We start from the raw sequence: 17463 nt of genomic DNA, 5'->3' as shown, positions 1-17463 counted from the left end.
CCATGATGACGGCAACAGGTGATCAGAGGGAGGTGAACTGGCAGAGCTGATTCTGGGGAGCTCTCAGGTGCCTCTGAATTGGTCAAGGTATCACCTGTGGATTATGGAGCATCTTCAAACTGGAAAATGGCTGCCCTCCTCTTTCCCATACCAGGACTGTGCAAGTAGCAAAAGCTAAAAGACAAAGGAAGCCCTTTCGCCTTTTCCTTTCTTCCTGTTGTGTTGCCTCAGGATGCTCTGGGAGCCGGTTTGACGCCTGGAGGCGAGGACATTTCAGACCGGAATGAGGCTGCACAGCCTAGGTTGCAAGGTCAGAAATGGATTTCCCGGGCAGTGCTCCTGCTGCTCCTTTCCTATCCTAGGTTCTCTATCGTGGGTCCATGGGACCATGTGACATGAACAACCGGGTTGTCCCCAGGCTGAAGTGCCAGCAGGTGTTACTGTTTGATCTAATGGCAGCAGCCTTATTTCCTGCTGCCAGGGAGTTTAACCTAAAGTTACCCCTCAGATGGGCAGGGCAGGTTCCTGGGTATGAGTCAACCCTTAGCTTCAACTTCTTTTTTACTCTTAAAGACACAGCACAGAGACAGGGTTATGGGCCATAGAAGTAGGTCCCAGGAGACTGAATCACAGCCACAAAACTCCCAGACATGGCACAGTCAGATTCATTTCCCTTTTATTGTGAACCAACACAGTGTCAGATCTGTACAACTAGCCTCAGAGTTGCTAAGAATAAAAGTTTCTGCAAAAGTATTCTTAGGTCGCAAATAACTCTTATCCCTCTTGAAGAGGGGAAGATCCATCCAAGCAAGGAAAAAGTGTCTGCACTTGTTTTCATGGCAATGAGGATGCATTCTCAGAATTTTTCTGTCTAGTTGGCTACCATTTATCCAATGGAATCATTCGGCCTCTTGAGAGAACCTTGTAAACTAGTGATAGCATCTGGGATGCATGGGCCGATCAAGTTCGTAGTGGACACACTACTATAAAAATATTCAAGACTTGAGAATTCCTCTGCTGAGGGATCCCACGATGCTTTATACAGCATTAGTCATGCCACAAAGCATTAGAACTGCTCTTTGTGTTGAGTCAGCATTATTATGCCCATTTTAACAGAAGGAAAGCTGAGGAGCATAGTTAAATGATTTGCCCAGGGTCAATGAGAAATCAGTGGCACGGTAGTGGGAGAGGTCCTGGCCTCAGCCACCACCTTGCTTTCTTCTCTTCCATGCCGACACATCTGAGCTAAATTTATGCAGAACACATTCAGGGTACTATCAAGCAAAAGAGAAAGTTTTCCTTTTTAGATGCTAAAACCATCTTTTAATATAAAAAGGTTATAAATCATATATATTCAAATTAGTTCCACCATCCACCAAATGTGAGCATTTAAGAAAAGAACTCTATGATTTCCACAATGGAACCCGAAGGGAATTCTGTGAATAACTGCACTGATCATCCTGCAGTCAGGGCCCTTTCTCTACCTGCCACATTTGTAGGCTGACAGGTACAAAGGAGTAAGGGCAAGGTCATAAGCAGCATATTTTAGAAAAGATGTAAGGCACTGGAATGGTTGTCAGCACATTCACAACATAGGATAGTAAGAAATTCAGACTCTTGGGCAGATGAGAGTTTCTCATTAATGTGTGCTTGAATTGTGCTTTAGAATCTTGACAACAGTGTTCCTTACTCAGCAGACACGCCCAGTTCTAAGTACCCACAATCCATGAGCCTGAGGTCTCCATCCAGCCCTGTGTGGGATCATGGCACACAGCTGCTCCATTGCAATGATTAGAAGAGGAAGTTGATTCCATTATTCACATACAAGGATACTTCAAAAAGTTCAAGGGGAAATGGAATAAAAGGGTAACTTTATTTTGGTGCAAAAAATTGATATCCATGCATAATTTTTCCTAATATTCATTTTCCATGAACTTTCTGATGTACTATAATATTATAAAGCAGGCATCTGATAACCTGGAGAATTAAACTACCCCATTGACTTTTTCCGGGATTAGGCACACAGGTCAGCAAATGACAGAGATCTTCCATTGGATTCTCTTCTGAGGTGAACACCTCTGAAGACCAGGATGCCCCTCATCCAGGCTGTTCCCTGTAGCCTCCATCAAATTAATCCAAGAAGAAAGGCTCTCCTCCCCCCACCATGGGGCTTAACAGTGGACACAGCATGTGGTGTGGTACACTTTCAATCTTAATAGAGCAAAGCCTAGCTTCTGCATTGATGACCAAGGGACTAGGACAGGAGTCCAAGGATCTCAAACACTAAGGTTGTGTTTTTGTCCAGACTCTTCTATACTATTGTCTGCCCTAGGCTGGGTCATAGGGAATACTGGTTAATTTGCTGAACAGGGACTGGATTCCACCACAAAGTTCATGGCATCTCTGCCCCCATGTGTCAGCCAAAGCTGTGCAGCATAGCCTGCTCCAGGATCAGGGTCTCCCTTGAAAATGAGGCACTTGGGAACTGGGCCTTGCTGCTTGTGCTTCCTAGCAAGGACTAGGCATCCTCCTCCTTCTACAAGCATTGCTCTGTCAGCTGGGAGCCCTGCTCAGTGGGACCACCTGACTGAGCAAACAGGGGGCACTCAACGTGCTCTCTGCTCTGACCAGACACAAACCCTCCTTGGCTTCATGGCAGGTTCATTGGAACAGCCTGAGCATTTGGCTTGGCTGTGTATCTTGAGAGCGAGCCTCTCAGAGCCAGGGATAGTTCTGGGAGGCTTTGCCAGCCTTGTCCAGAGCCATCAGTGTGGCAGAGAGAGGAGGTACAAGGCCTCTAGAGGCACAGAAAAGTGGAGCAGCTGTTCTTGCTAAAGAGAAACAGAGGTCCGGGGTCCCTAAGCATTGTGTCTGCAGGAGGAGTTGCCTGGACAGCAGTTGTCACTGCCTCTGAACACACGCAAGGAGGCTGCCTGGCCACAGAGATGATGTCAAGGAAGAGACAGAAGTAGTAGGGAAAACAGGATGGACAAGAGCCTGGAATCAAGAATTGGCATGGGTAATAGATTCCTACCTCATTCCCTAGCAAGGGCTATAGTTTAGGTTAGGGATTAACAGAGTAAAGAATGAGTGAAGGTGTCCAATACAATGAAAAACAGCCTTCTAGTTTTTACTCATTCCAAAGAGAAATTGATACTAATGAATGGATCTACCATTGAACTTATTTCATCACAACATCCAATAACTCACTTATAGTAATCTCCTGATCCCCTGGCCATGTGATTTCAGAAACCTTCCTTTGGAAAGTTGTCTTAGGAGCTGCTTGTAGACCCTGATCATCAACTTCTCCATCTCATGCCCAGAAGCGAGGCAGGGGTGGAGGAAGCACAGACAACCCACCAAATTCTTCCTGCTTTATGGTTATTCCAACATTCCTTTCAGAGAAAAATACCCTTAAAAAATAATTCCGTGTTCTAGGCAAAAATATATACATTTCTCTTTATGCTTCACTCCACTGTGCCTACTAAATTTTAAATTTTTCTAAAGACTGTAGCCATCTTGGATAAGGGAACAACCAGTCTTCATGGCCACTCTCCACTCAGAGTCAACAGGGAGAGGTCCTATGTTGTGTGGAAGGGTCCTCAGCCCTCACTAATTAGGTATCTATGAGTCTCATCATAGCACAACCTTCCTGTTGCCTGGTTTCCCACCCGACTCCATCCTTACTTACACTCATGCCATGAGAGCTAACTTCTCTGGTGAAAATTTACCTGAATCAGAAATTCCTGTCCAACAACATTATTTTTTGATTCCATCTAGCAAAGCCCAACTGAAGATAATTAACATGGGAATTTGCAGGAGATTTTGTTGTATCTTTAGCTCTAGCTGCCTGTATATAAGCTGAGACAGCTCAAGTAAATTAGGAACTTGGGCAAAGACCATTACATTTAGACTCTGGAAAGGTTGGTTAGACTTTGAAAGGTGGACACCAACCAGTGACTGACCATTTGCTTCCTGGGAAGCAATTAGGGAGAAGAGAAAGGAAGGTGACAGGAACAAAGTAAAGAATAATGTAAATAGAAGAGAGAGAAGATGAGACATAAGAGTATAAGCTTAGCATAAAAATGGTGTAGTTGTCGTCTTTTAAAACTTTTGCATTTTGAAAGAATATTGTACTGGAATATGTTAAGGTCATCATCTTTAGGATCCTGGGAGCATTATCCAGTAATTAATAAACAGGTCATCAAAACTCTGCCAAGTTGGCTTTTGGAAAACAAAGCTGAGGAAATGAAAATTCAGCCACTCTTGTGGCTTCCATCTCCAGTCCTTTTCATCCTGGCCAAGATGGTGGCCTTGGATGCTCTCTTCCGGTCATAAGCCAGCCCCAGGGCAGCCATGCAGTCGATGAAGAATGTGGTGAAGTTGACGTGCCAGCGATACTCACTGGCAGAGTAGTCGTAGGGAAAGGAGTGGTGGTAGTTGTGGAAGCCCTCACCTGCAACAAAAGCAAAGAGAAATGTCATGAAGCTTGAGTAGATTCCTGTCTTCCTGTCTTTGCACACCAGCTTCCTAGTAGGATACCTGAACCCAAGAGAAATGCCCTGTTATGTAAAGGAGGGATGGATCCAATGTCTTCTACTCTGTACGGAACAAATCCCTTCAGAGGCACCTTAAAGAAATAATTGATGGGCCGGCGCCGCGGCTCAATAGGCTAATCCTCCGCCTAGCAGCGCCGGCACACCGGGTTCTAGTCCCGGTCGGGGCATCAGATCCTGTCCCGGTTGCCCCTCTTCCAGGCCAGCTCTCTGCTGTGGCCCGGGAATGCAGTGGAGGATGGCCCAAGTGCTTGGGCCCTGCACCCCATGGGAGACCAGGATAAGTACCTGGCTCCTGCCATCGGATCAGCGCCGTGCGCTGGCTGCAGTGCGCCAGCCGTGGCGGCCATTGGAGGGTGAACCAACGGCAAAGGAAGAACTTTCTCTCTGTCTCTCTGTCTCTCTGTCTCTCTCTCACTGTCCACTCTGCCTGTCAAAAAAAAAAAAAAAATAATTGATGGGGTTGGTGTTGTGACATAGTGGGTGAAGCCACTGCCTGTGATGCTTGCATCCCATATGGGCGCCAGTTCATGTCCCTGTTGCTCCACTTCCTTTTTTTTTTTTTTTTTTAAGATCTATTTGTTTATTTAAAAGACAGAGCTAACAGAGAGGCAGAGAGAGAGGTCTTCAATCTGCTGGTTCACTCCCTCAGATGGCCACAATGTCCAAAGCTGTGCCAATCCAAAGCCAGGAGCCAGGAGCTTCTTCCAGGTCTCCCACGTGGGTGCAGGGGCCCAAGGATTTGGCCCATCTTCCACTGCTCTCCCTAGTCGTAGCAGAAGTGGAGCAGTTGGGACTCAAACTAGCACGCACATGGGATGCCACCCACTATGCCCCTGCTCCACTTCCAATTCAGCTTCCTGCTAATGGTCTGGGAAAAGCAGTGGAGGGCTGGCCCAAGTGCCTGGGACCTTGATACCCACATGGGAGACCTGGAAGAAGCTCCTGGCTCCTGGCGTCATCCTGGCCCAGTCCCATTGCAGCCATCTGGGAAGTGAATCAGTGGATGTAAAATCTCTCATCTCTTCTCCCTTTCTCTATAAATCTGATTTTAAAACAAATAATTAAAAAAAAAAGAATTTATGAAGTTCTTGTCACCTCTGCTTATCTGGGAACTTCCATTGGAGGAAGACTGGCAGTTTTTCTTAGAAGATGAGTCAACTACAGAGAAGGGGCTACTGCTGAGAATGCAATGTCGGCTGGCAACCTCCAGAGCTTCAGGAAGCATTGACTCAAGGCCTGAAAGGCTGTGTGTGTACGTGTGCTGGGGTGCAGAGGGGAGAGTCCAGAATGAGGAACTTGGGCTCTGCTGTTACAAGTGAGCAGAGGACCCGCCTTCCCCACAGCAGCGGCACCACCATAAGGGTGGGAGCTTCCAATGGAATGGGAGGCAGTGGCCAAACATAGAGGACAGGAGGCCAGCCCAGGGCTGCGGTTTCCTCAGCCTCTGCTGGCGCAGAGTGGGCCGCTCTGCCTTCTCATTCTTCGAGCTTTGACTGGGCTGGGGGTGGTGCTGATAAGATAGACATTCTCTTTGGAAAGAAGAAACAAATTGCTGAAATATTCCCTCTGACCTCCGAGATGCTGAGAATTCTCGGGACAAGAGTTTCACATGGACAGACAGAGAAAAAGAAATTCTGGACTGAGGACAATTCCTGTAGTAGGTAAAGCTGTGGAGTCTCTGCAGAGAGAGGTTGCCGACTCCTGCCAGGTCCCCTCTTTCTGAGCTGCGTCCAACAAGGGCACCCTGACCCTTGTCAGGCCAGGGTAAAGGGAAGCCAACAGAGCGGCTGTTGGGCCTTGTGCAGATAAACACACTGCAGATAGAGAGGGAATGACATCGAGCCAGCAAGACAGCATGTCCTGCAAAGACAGTGACCCCATCCAGGGCATCTCAAGGTGTGTGCTTCCTGTGTGATGCTGCTCACCTCCAGTGGGAGCTGGGGAGAGGGTGGGCAAGCCCAAGGCTAAGGGTGCTGACAGCAGCAAGGCTCTCAGTGAGCATTCACCTGACCCAGAGATATCAGTCAGATGCAGATGCAGAGAGAAAACAGAGGAGGGTCAATGGGTGGAATAAAGATGAGCACATGTGACTCTTCCAGACCTCTCCCTATATATCTCTTCACGTGGCTGCTTTTGGTTTCCTCTGAAGTATCTTGATAACAGACTGCTCTGGCAAATTAATAGAGCCCAAGGAGGGACTCATGAGACCCCTCCTTTGTAGCCAGTTAATCAGCTAGAGGCCTGGACTTGTCACAAGTCTGAAGTGGGGGCAGTCTTGTAGACTGAGCCCTCAGCTGTGGAAATCTGATGCTGTCTCCAGGTAGGTAGTGTCAGAAATGAATTGAATTACAGGACACCCAGCTAGTGTCTTCAGCTGCAGAAATGATTGCCTGCTTGGGGACATGTTATCAAACATGTTGTTGTGAGAGAACCTGACCCTGAGCTTGTTGTACATTAATATGCAAGCAGTGTACTTGCCTGGGTGTTGCTGGATGACCAACACTTCTGACCAGTGGTGAGAAGAGTTCACTGATTGTGCTTACAGAAATCTAATTTGAAGCCTCAGTCAAAATTTGTATCCAGTTCAAAAGAGGGACAGAAAAAAAAAAAAAAAAAAAAAAAAAAAAAAAAGCTGGTAGAACCCTGTTGTCTTATTTCCTGGCAGTTTGGAGTAGAATTACAGAGAGAAACTCAGGAATAGCCAAAAGTAGATCAGTAAGCAGGAATTATGGTCAAACTAACTGCTTTATCAGGGATTCCCTAGCAGTCTGGGGGGAATGGGAGTTTCTAGCATAGCATACAGCTAGAAGAGAGAGAGAGAAAGGACAAGAGGGGACAAGATGGGAAGTGGTAGGAAAAGGTCGCAAGATTCCCTTTGTTCACCAAACAACAGGGTATGAGTGCCACTTACAGGCATGGCACACCTGAACACAGTGAGGAGATAAAGAATGCCTGTTGCAGAGGCACACCTGAAGTATATCAAACTTAATTGTGGTTATTCTACATTTTGTTCAACATGTTTCAATAGAAACTACTCAGCTTTCAGCCAATTCCAGCCATGGTGGTGACACTACTGCTCTAGTTTATGCATCCCCTGAACCAGAAAGCCTGCAGTGCCACTCAGAGGTGACTGGAAGAAGAAGCTCCAAGGGATTCATCATGCATAGCATGTAGATTGCTTTAGAGACTGGAATCAAAAGCAGTTCAGCTTTCGCCAGCTCCTTGCCACATGAGACTTGCTTCCTGACTCTCATAAAGGATTTCCAATATGTTCCCAACAATTTTTATACTAGAAAAAGATATACAAAGTGGTCATAAAAACATGGTACTGGTATGAAAGGACTTCAAAAAGTTCATGGAAAAATGAAAAAGAGATTTTGGTGCAAATTTTTTTTAAATTGGTATATATAAGGGATTTTTAGAAAGTTTACAAAAATGCATGTTATGAAAAAAATCCACATGGACTTCAAATTTTTTGCACCACCATGAACTCTTAATTGTATTTTCCATGAGCTTTTTAAAAATAATTTTTATTATTTGACAGGTATTCATACAAACAGACACAGAGACAAAGAGAAATAGAGAGAGCTCCCAACCACTGGTTCACTCCTCAGAAACTGACAATGGCCCGGGCTGTGCCAGGGCTAAAGTCCACAGCCAGGAACTCACACAGATTTCCCAAAAGGGGTCAAGAGACCAATTATTGACCATCACTGCTGTTTCCCAGGATCTACATTAGCAGGAAGTGGGATCAAGAACCAGAACCAGGAATTCCACCTTGGTACTCAAATGTGAGACACACACATTTAACCACTATGCTAAACACAAGTTCCCCTTTATCCCATGAACTTTTTTTGATGCACTTTTGTATTTCTGGTTCAAAGACTAATACTATAAGCAGCAGACCACTAGACGTGGTCTTGAATAGACTGCTGACTTACCCACAGCTCCCAGAGAAACCAGTACATTCTCTCGGGGATCAATGTTCTTGTCATATGGGCGATATCCATACATGTGGGCAGCACTGTTCACCAACCAGGTGACATTGAGCACTACAGCATAACGCAGGAAAGTGGCCACATACAAGCTGTTTCGAAAAGTTTCACCCCAGAAATACCAGGGCACGAGTGTGGGCAGGATGAAGCACATCAGCAGGACGGCGGGTTTGTAGTACCTGCGTGGGGAGATCACAGGCTGAGCCGGGGCACAGGGGATCCAGACCTGCCCCTGCTGTCCATGCTCCCTGGGCTGGGCCACCTCTTCTCCCTTGCTGTGAGACGGGGTGGGTATCTGTTGGACATGCCGTGATAGGCCCTCACTTTATGGATGGGGAGATGAGGAGGGTACAGGACTTCTCTGAGGTCACCGGGAACCAGCATGGCACAGATTGGAATGCCTGCCTCCTGGCTCCAGTCCACAGCCTCTTTCCTCTGCACACAAGGCCCTGGTGGTAGGTTCACAGCTGAGGTCCAAACCCCAATTCTGGATCAGAGATCCCCAGCCTGGGCCTGTGGGGACCAACTCGGACTAGACTAAGTTACTGGAATTAAGACTTATTCTATGCATCTGCTCTCCCACAATATGTCGCTGAGAAGGGAGTAACAGCTTCTACATAGCTGCCTCCAGTTCAACCAATAAGCAGCAGGACCTGCTCCTGATTGGAGGAGAGCAGCGTACTCGGCGTGTGGGTAGCAGAGTTGGGATTGGCGGAAGAGGACTATAAAGGAGGAGAGAGACAACATGCACCAGGAACATCTATCTGAAGGAACACCTGTGCAGCCCCCGAGAGAGCTGGCCGGCGGTGTGCTGCTCCCCTGCGGAAGTGGGGAAAGTGGCAGGGGGAACCGCCCTTCCACGGAGGTGGAAGGGATGGTAGCCAACCCGGGAAGAACCAGCAGCAAACCCGGGGAGGGCCGAGCAGACAAAAGAACAGCACAGGGTCCTGTGTCGTTCCTCCGCGAAGAGGGGGAGCGACATAATGGAGCCGTGACTCAGATATGAAGCCTAGGCAGGGTTTAGTGTCGTTCCTCCACGAAGAGGGGGAGCGACATGGGCCCATGCCCATCTGCCTTTGGGCTCCTTGCTCTTGCCCATTGAGCTCTTTGGCACACGTCCATGTTTGGTGTCGTGCCTCCATCTCCTGTGACTGCCCTCTAATTCTCTGCTCTTCTTTGCCCCCAGAGAGGCACTGAGTGGCCCTGATCACCTGTGTGTCTGTCTGGATGCCTGTCCTACTCTTCCTTCTCCCTGGGGACCCAGCCACTGCCACTCGGCAGAGTGATTCCCTGCCTCCTTCAGCAGTCACATCCTCGCTGCATCACGCCCTACCCAGTCCTGCCTCTGCTTCCCCAGGGTGGATCCCCTGACCCCCTAACTGCTGTCCCTGCCTCTCCTCTCTGGTCCTTGCTTTCTGGCCCCTGTCCTGAGAGTGGCCCTTCTGAAGCAGACCTCACGCTGCCGCTCTGTGCTCAGACCTGTCAGTGCTTTCCTGTTGCGCCCTGAGTCACAGCCCAGGTCTGCCTTTAGGACCCAGTAAGAGGGACACAATCTGTCTGCAGTGTGGGTTCTGTCACCCCCTGTCCTCCAAGCAGGAGCACCCGTGGCTGGGACACCTGGGTGCTGCAGCTCATTGTCCTCTTTCTGTGTGCACTGTCCCTGTGCACACACGCTAGTGAACATCCCTGTCCCCCAGTGCATTCTCATCCTGCTTCCTTCATAAACCCTTGGAGTTCTCGCCAAGCCACCTCTCTGTCTTCTGTGCCGCTGGTGGTTCAGAAACTGTTCTGCCTTGCGCCCATGGCTATTTGGACCTCGGCTTACCACTCCAGCCCTCCTAGACTACAAACTCCTTGAAGGTGAGGACTCAGCTACATGCATTTTTGGGTCATTAATGTGTCCACGTCAATGAATTCTTGTACTCAGTTGGTTTAATTAAGGTAGCTCAGAGAGGAAGAGCCAGTACCATAGTTTATGGTGGTGGGCCTGTGGGATGTTAACGTTTGGGGTTTAAAAATGGTGATTTTGAACTTGCAAGCCCTTGGAGAAAAACTGGGGTCCCCACACTCCAGGGACCGGGAGCACATCCCCAGCTCCATCGCCCCTCACTCACCGCCTCTGGAACATCACCAGTTTCTCGGCTTTGAGGTCTGACAAGTCCAGCAGAGCGCCCTTCTGCTTGACTGCAGGGTGTTTGCGCACAAGCAGCCAGCCCACGTGCGAGAAGAAAAAGCCACGGCGGGAATTGTGAGGATCCGCGTCGGTTTCTGAGAACTTGTGGTGGGCACGGTGGTCTCGGGCCCATTCAAACACATCGTTCTGGAGGGACAGAGAAAGGGATGCAGCCTGAGCGGACGTCCTCTCAGGAGAACTGTCGGCAGAGGTGTCTTCCAGGCGCAGCTCACAACACCCAGGAGTCTGGGCCCCTGAGGAGTCCTGGCACCGCCTCCCCTCTGCCCCACCCCTGCCACTGAGGGAAGGGGAAGGGCCACTCATGCTCCCAGGACCACGTGGCTGTGCCTGTGCCCCCTGCAGGTGACCTGGTGGGTAGAATCGAGGTGAAGCACGCAGAGCCCAGATGGTTTCACTAGGAATGAACACTGCACTTCCGCAAGCAGGGAAGGTTGGAAGAGGTCCTCAGGGACCACCTGATCCTGGGGCCTGGAGGATACAAGGCAGGCCGCCTTGTGGTGCTAGGGTCCTGGTCAGGGGATAGAACTGCAGGGGCTCCATTCTGGTGGCAAGAGACAGCTCACACAGCCCAGTGCCAAGGCTGGCATGTAAATCATGGTTGTGACCACATTGCCCAAGAACCTCTGGGCTTCTCTGGGACTCTTCCCACATCCCTTAAAGAAGGTACCAATCTCTCTCTTCCTTTCCTTTGCTCCCAAGGACAACATCACTGCCCTGGCAGAGATTACTATGCAGATATGTTAAGTAAGTGGGGTTTTTCATCATGAAGAGGGCTACCTTGGTTTCCTTTGCTTTCCTCCATGACAAGCTCTATACCATTCCTACTCTGTCCATTGTTGCGTCTTAACAGTTGTGAAAGTTCCTTGTTCCTAATTCCCTTCCTTCTGTCTCAATGACAAACTTCTTATTTTGGCAAATCTCAGTATCTGACTTAGCCAGAATGGCAGCCCATGATAGAGCCTCAACCTTGATCTATGTAGCCTCTCCCTGACTGAAGTCCTTCATCTGTAAGACAGGGAAAATAACCCTCTCTACTTCCTGTGATTGTTGTGATACATGAGTTAATCTGTGTCAGCTGCTCAGCCTTGTGCCAGGCACATAGTACTAAAAACTGTTGACTCTTTTTAGCAGAAAACAAGAGAGTTCACATGTATGTGAAATATCAGCATCAATCCCATGGTGTTGATATCCCAAGATATTCACTTTAATGAGTGAATGTTGGGGCCGGCGCCATGGCTCACTTGGTTAATTCTCTGCCTGTGGCACCGGCATCCCATGTGGGCGCCAGGTTCTAGTCCCAGTTGCTCTTCTTCCAGTCCAGCTCTCTGCTGTGGCCTGGGAAGGCAGTGGAGGATGGCCCAAGTGCTTGGGCCCCTGCACCCGCATGGGAGACCAGGAGGAAGCTCCTGGCTTCGGATCGGTGCAGTGCACTGGCCGTAGCGACCATTTGGGGGGTGAACCAGCGGAAGGAAGACCTTTCTATCTGTCTCTCTCTCTCTCACTGTCTAACTCTGTCAAAAAAAAAAAAAAAAAAAAGAGTGAATGTTTACTATCCACTCTCTGCCCAGGAACTGGGGTCAGTCACTGGCTGATGCCCCTTGGCCCTTTATGATAAAGGACCAAAACATACAGACTGCAAGACAGCACCAACCCTGTACATGGAGTGTGTCTTGCTGATCTCCCATTTCCTTGGGCAGCGACTCAGAGCAGTCCACATGCTTTGTGGACTTCAGGACTGAGTCTGCACTTGAAGGGAAACAGGGGAGAGCAAAGTGCCACGGCTGAAATTGTGGCTCCTCTCCAGGTGCCCACCCCTCCATTCTGCTTCCAGGCCATCGAGAGGGTGAAGCAAGGGCTGAGCAGCGCCAGCTTCTTACCTGGAAGGCCATGGTGTCAGCAATGATGAGGAAGAGCCGCAGGGGCAGCCGAGCTTTGTAAGTTCGGTGGCTCCACAGGCGATGCGCTCCTGCTGTGATGCCCACAACACTAATCACATAGTAGCTAAATGCTGCCAGAAGAAGAGAGTGGGGGTGTCACCAGCTGGCGCAAGTCCCAGACCCAGGACACTGCTCTGATGCCAGACTGTCTTCCTTTGGCTTCACATAAGGATCTACTTTCCCCTAAACTCCAGGGACACCTTATTCTCTTGAGGCCCTTTAGTTTTTTACCATTTGAAAAGTGCTATCACTCTCCAGCCTCTCTACCTAGGGCTAGAGACAAAGCTAAGAAGTCACAGGAACTGAGGAGTCGGAAAGGCAGGAGAGAGAATAGAACTGTCCCCACTCCCCACTCAGCCACCCAGCACAGTCTGTCTGCAGGGACATCATTCCAGGGCTTACTGGCCTTGACCTTCATCTGGTTTATATGGTATCAGGCCACAGACAACTCCTGTGGAGCTTAGGCCATATGAGAGGGTAGTTAACAAAAGAGCCAGAACAAACTGGACTCAGAAATTGGGGAAGCCCTGCTATTTACCAAATGGTACAAAAGCATTTCAGTGTTTTAGCAAGCAGTGTGGCCATATTAGGAAAAAAAAATCAGTCGTGCATAGAGGTTATATTTGTGTACAGTCTTCAGCTTTGCCAAGGAATATTCCTTAGTTCACTGCACACCTTGAATGGGGTAGCTCGTATTAATATCCTCACGGGGCAGTGGAAGAAATAAATGGTCAGAGAGGTTAAGTGTTTATTTATGGTCACATGGCTAATAAGGAATGGAGCCACAGTCTAAAGGTAGGTTTTCTGTCCACAAGCAGTTCCTGTCCAAGTGTTTCATCCACCACTCTTAAGACTGTGCACATTTCTTGGGTCTCTCCTTTGCCAAGTCCTGCTGTCAGCAGACGCTGAGCAGTGCTAAGCTGGACGTTCTGGGAGATGCTCGAGACTGTCAGTGGGGCTCCCCAGCATTGCCTGCCTGCCTTGCCTTCCTCCAGGTCTGCAGTCTCAGGAGGTGGTGGATGTAATCGCTAACTGGGAATTGGGTTGCTGGTGAGGAAGGGGTTTAAAGGATTTCCTCCTCTGGCCCTTTGTTGCCAGGAATCTTCAGCCCTAACCCTGGACTCTTCTGAGAGGATCCAAAATGAAAGAGAAGGCTCTCAAAATAGCTTCAATCATGAGAAATGCTAGAATCACAGCCAGTAGGTAACTTAACATTCTCCTTGGAAATGAAACAAGAAAAGGTGGGGCCAAGCACCTAAACCTTTAAGGTGGGAAGAGAAGATGCCTAAGCTAAAACTTCAGGCCTTCCTCCTCTTCCCTCCTTGTTCCCCACGACTCAGGCGTTTTGACGTTCACATACCAAGATTGCCATTCCCTGAGCTAAGCCACCCCCTGCAAGTCACTGTACAAGCTCTGTGCTGTTTCTCTGTTCAAAGGCACAGCATGCACGCATGGGCAGGCACCAAAATGGTACTAATAGCTTTCCGTCCCTGTACTAGAAGCTGGGTTGACCAAGCAGAGACAGCCTGGTCAAACTCTGGACTGAACATCTATGGAAGGGGCTTACATGTAGCCTACCTGCCCTTCCATAGAACTATCCTTCCAGATACACTGTCAGAAAGTGCCCCCAACCTGAGGCTGCTCTGGAAAACTTCAGGTTGTCTTCTGGAGAGGGACTCCTGGCTCAGCGCCCCTCAGAGAGCAGCAGTTGGCATCCCTGGGTCTACAGAGGTCCCTGCTGCCCCTTCCAGATGGAGGGTTCTGGGGGCAGAGGTGAAACCTCCTGCAAAGTACATGTATGGTTCTAGGGCACAGGCCCTACAGCCACATGTGTGTGCATCTTTGGAAGAGCTGAGCTAAGGGCAGGCCAAGGACAAGTTGCAATTTGTCTCCCTCATTGTGGCAGCCTCAGGCTTGGGGTGCTCAGGACTTTGATGCCCTGGCCTGGCAAGCAAGGATTGGGACCCTGGACCAAGGAGGCCTGGGCAAAGAAGATGCTGCATCTTTGGCTTTTCATGGAATCAAGAGAGGGAGGCTGGAGCAGGCTGCATGGGGAGTGGACTGTGAAACATTTTTCTTACTTCAGTCTTACAGTTTGTTGACTGGCACATGTGGCACCTTGGAGACTGGCATAGAACAGTAGAGCAACACATCTGTGTGCCATAAACATAGGAGCTTTCTTCATCCTTCTCTGCAGTGAAGGATCAAGGGATAAGATTGAAACAGTTCTTTGGATACCACCCTTCTGTTCCTCCTCTTCAATGGGTCTTCCTGATCAGTGTCCCCTTGCTCCATCCCCTGAGCGAGCTCCTTATACACCATAAAGACCCTGGTCCCCACCAGGGCCGCAGTCCTCCTAGGTAGGGGTACTGATTGTCTTTTGGCCAAATTGCCGGGACAGGACAATTTGCACATGACTTAACCATAAAAGTTCTCAGGAACAGCTGACTCTGGCACAGGTCTACTGTTCAGTCACGTGGCACATGGCCTTAGGGCTCCCTCCTGAAAACCCAAGTTAAAGGACTCCCAGAATCAACCCCCTGCCCCCCGCATCATTAATTCCACTAGACTTCATTCCCAATCCAGTCAACTTCTCAGGCAACCATAGAGAAATGCCTGGCAAAACCAGGGCCAGGAGAGGCCAGGGCTCTATGTAAAATCCTGCCTCACTTGAGAGCAGTGAGAAGCCTGGACGCAGGCTCAGGAGGGCAGGGACGCTGCTTACCCCAGAGCCAGGTGCGGAACTTGCAGGTGGGAACCAGGGTGATCCCGTACAGGGCTCCCACGTGCAGCAGAGCCATGAGGATGATGTTCCTCCAGACGAACTCCAGCTTGGGCCTGGGGCCCTCCTCGTCCTGGTAGCTGGGGTCGTAGATGTCATCTTTCATTTCAGGGCGGATGTCTTCTTCCACCGGTAGAGGCGTCTTCTCCAACTTGCCCTCTCCACTCTGCAGGAGCCTGGAGTGGGGTGTGGTGACGGTGGTGGTGGGGGTGTAGGAGCCAGAGACCTGGCCAGGAGGGGAAGAGGAAGAGGGTCAGAGCAGGAGACAGTGGAGGCAGCAGAGGCCACTTCACTCTAATCCAGCAGGGGAGGGGGAGAGAAGGAGGGAGAAGGGAAGGGAAGGGAGGGCAGGCTCAGACCCTGGCCCAGCACCCAGAGTGAGGGGAGGGTGGGCCCTGCACAGGAGAGGCACAAGTTCCCAGGAACTGTGCAGGGGGGTTGGGGTGAAATCTAGTGGTGAAGGGGATAGGAAGGAGAGTTGAAGCATTTGCACTGTTGTGAACACACAAGGACCAAGTTTTTCTTGACTTTAAAACCTAAGAAACAAATATAGGGGAATCCAGTCCCCATAGAGCAATCCTCGTTTTTACCAATTGAAGGCAACACATCTCAACAAAGGTAGTCAAGTTCTCTGGGGAGTTCTCAGTTCTGCCTTACCCCAACCCCAGTCACTTGGAAGAACATGCAGCACCTGGAAAGCCGCAGTGTTGGGGCTGCTGGTAGGCCAGACTCACTGGGCTGCGTTCTGCACTAGGTCCCGACAGAGGACACTGCACCAAAATGCAGTTTCTGATGCCAAAGCCCACGTAATCCAAAGGAAAACTCAAGGAAGCAGATAGATCCCCAAACAGACCCATTTTCCTTGAAAACAGCAAATTCCAGTGTCCTCTCTGCTGTAACCCTTTCAGAAAATAAGCAGATGTTAACTAATTAGGTTTTTTATTTTTTCTATTCTGTTTCCTGTTCCCACCTCACAAAATGCAGTGTTCTCCCAGAGAGGGCTTGCATTCTGCTCAGTAGGAGAGAGGCGGGCCCAATTTAGCAATCACAAGTCAGAGTCAGTCAGGTCTCTAAACAAATGGTCATTTTGTCTCTTGACAGTCCTAGCAGTGGGCAGATGAACCTAAAGGGCATGGGAGAGGCCCCAGGGGCTAGAAGTGCTCACGAGGTAGACTGCTCTTCCCACTGAGCCACTGCCCTGCCCACCCCCCCCCTTTTTTTTCGCTTTTGAATCCAGAGTTAGTTTGTGCTGTGGAAAAGCCCCTGACCTTGGAGTGGGGGCCGAGGGTTGGTTGGTACAGTGAGAGCACATCTGGCCTGTGGGGCTTCGCAGAGCTGAAGATGCTCTGGGCAAGAGCAGCAGTCGTGACAGGCAGTGACAGTGTCCTCTAAGGAAGCCTCGGGTTCTGAGTCAGGTAAGAACCGGCAGGAAGGGGCACAGGGGATGCCTGGAACCACAGACAGCAGCAAACTGCATATGCAGTGCCGCCACGTCAGGACACTCTGACAACCGCTCAGGTGGGTGGCAGATACAAGGTGAGTGTAGGTCAGTGGGACCCGCACAGTGAGATCTTTTACCACTACTCAGAATGGCAGACAATGTGAAACTTATGACTTGTTTATTTCTGGAATTTTCCCTTTTTTTTTTTTTTTTTTTTGATTGCAGTCAGTTGACCACAGGTAACTGAAACCATGGAAAACAGCACTTTAGAGAAGGAGGCCTACTTTACTGCAGGGGGTATGAACCCCAGCTTTCATAAGTCCCTAGGAGCATTTGTGTTCTAGCCTGTTTGTTGCTCTTTCCTGTGTATTTGAGTAAGGGAAAAATCATTGGCTAAGTTGGCCATAGAGGTCTCAGAGCCACCACTTGCTGGGGGGCATGGTTCAAGCATTGAAGAGCCAGTGTAGTACACGCCATGAAAAGTGACAACTGCTGGGCCAGGGCAGGCATTTCACCGAGCAGCTAAGATACTCAAGTTCCTGGGTTTGATTCCTG

At 49.4% G+C, this 17463-nt stretch overlaps 1 protein-coding gene and 1 long non-coding RNA gene across 11 annotated transcripts in view; one reads left to right on the top strand and one right to left on the bottom strand.

Annotated features, from left to right (window-relative positions):
* Positions 1–17463, top strand: part of LOC149121944 (uncharacterized) — a 130735-nt gene that overhangs the window by 105965 nt on the left and 7307 nt on the right. The window lies entirely within an intron of this gene.
* LOC138843214 (stearoyl-CoA desaturase) overlaps positions 659–17463 on the bottom strand; it is an 86349-nt gene continuing 69544 nt past the window's right edge. For all 6 annotated transcript variants that reach the window (XM_089314505.1, XM_089314506.1, XM_089314507.1 and 3 more), the window contains 5 exons: positions 15411–15693; positions 12626–12756; positions 10669–10874; positions 8501–8733; positions 659–4456 (listed from right to left, as the gene is read on the bottom strand). In XM_089314505.1, the coding sequence (XP_089170631.1) occupies positions 4257–4456; positions 8501–8733; positions 10669–10874; positions 12626–12756; positions 15411–15693 (1053 nt within the window). In that variant the 3' untranslated portion in view covers positions 659–4256. The remainder of the gene's footprint in view (positions 4457–8500; positions 8734–10668; positions 10875–12625; positions 12757–15410; positions 15694–17463) is intronic.

Source organism: Oryctolagus cuniculus, chromosome 15 (assembly GCF_051225735.1).
Source record: "Oryctolagus cuniculus isolate XC-2025 breed Fujian yellow rabbit chromosome 15, ASM5122573v1, whole genome shotgun sequence".
NCBI lineage: Eukaryota > Metazoa > Chordata > Mammalia > Lagomorpha > Leporidae > Oryctolagus > Oryctolagus cuniculus.
This window is presented reverse-complemented; position numbering and strand designations above follow the sequence as displayed.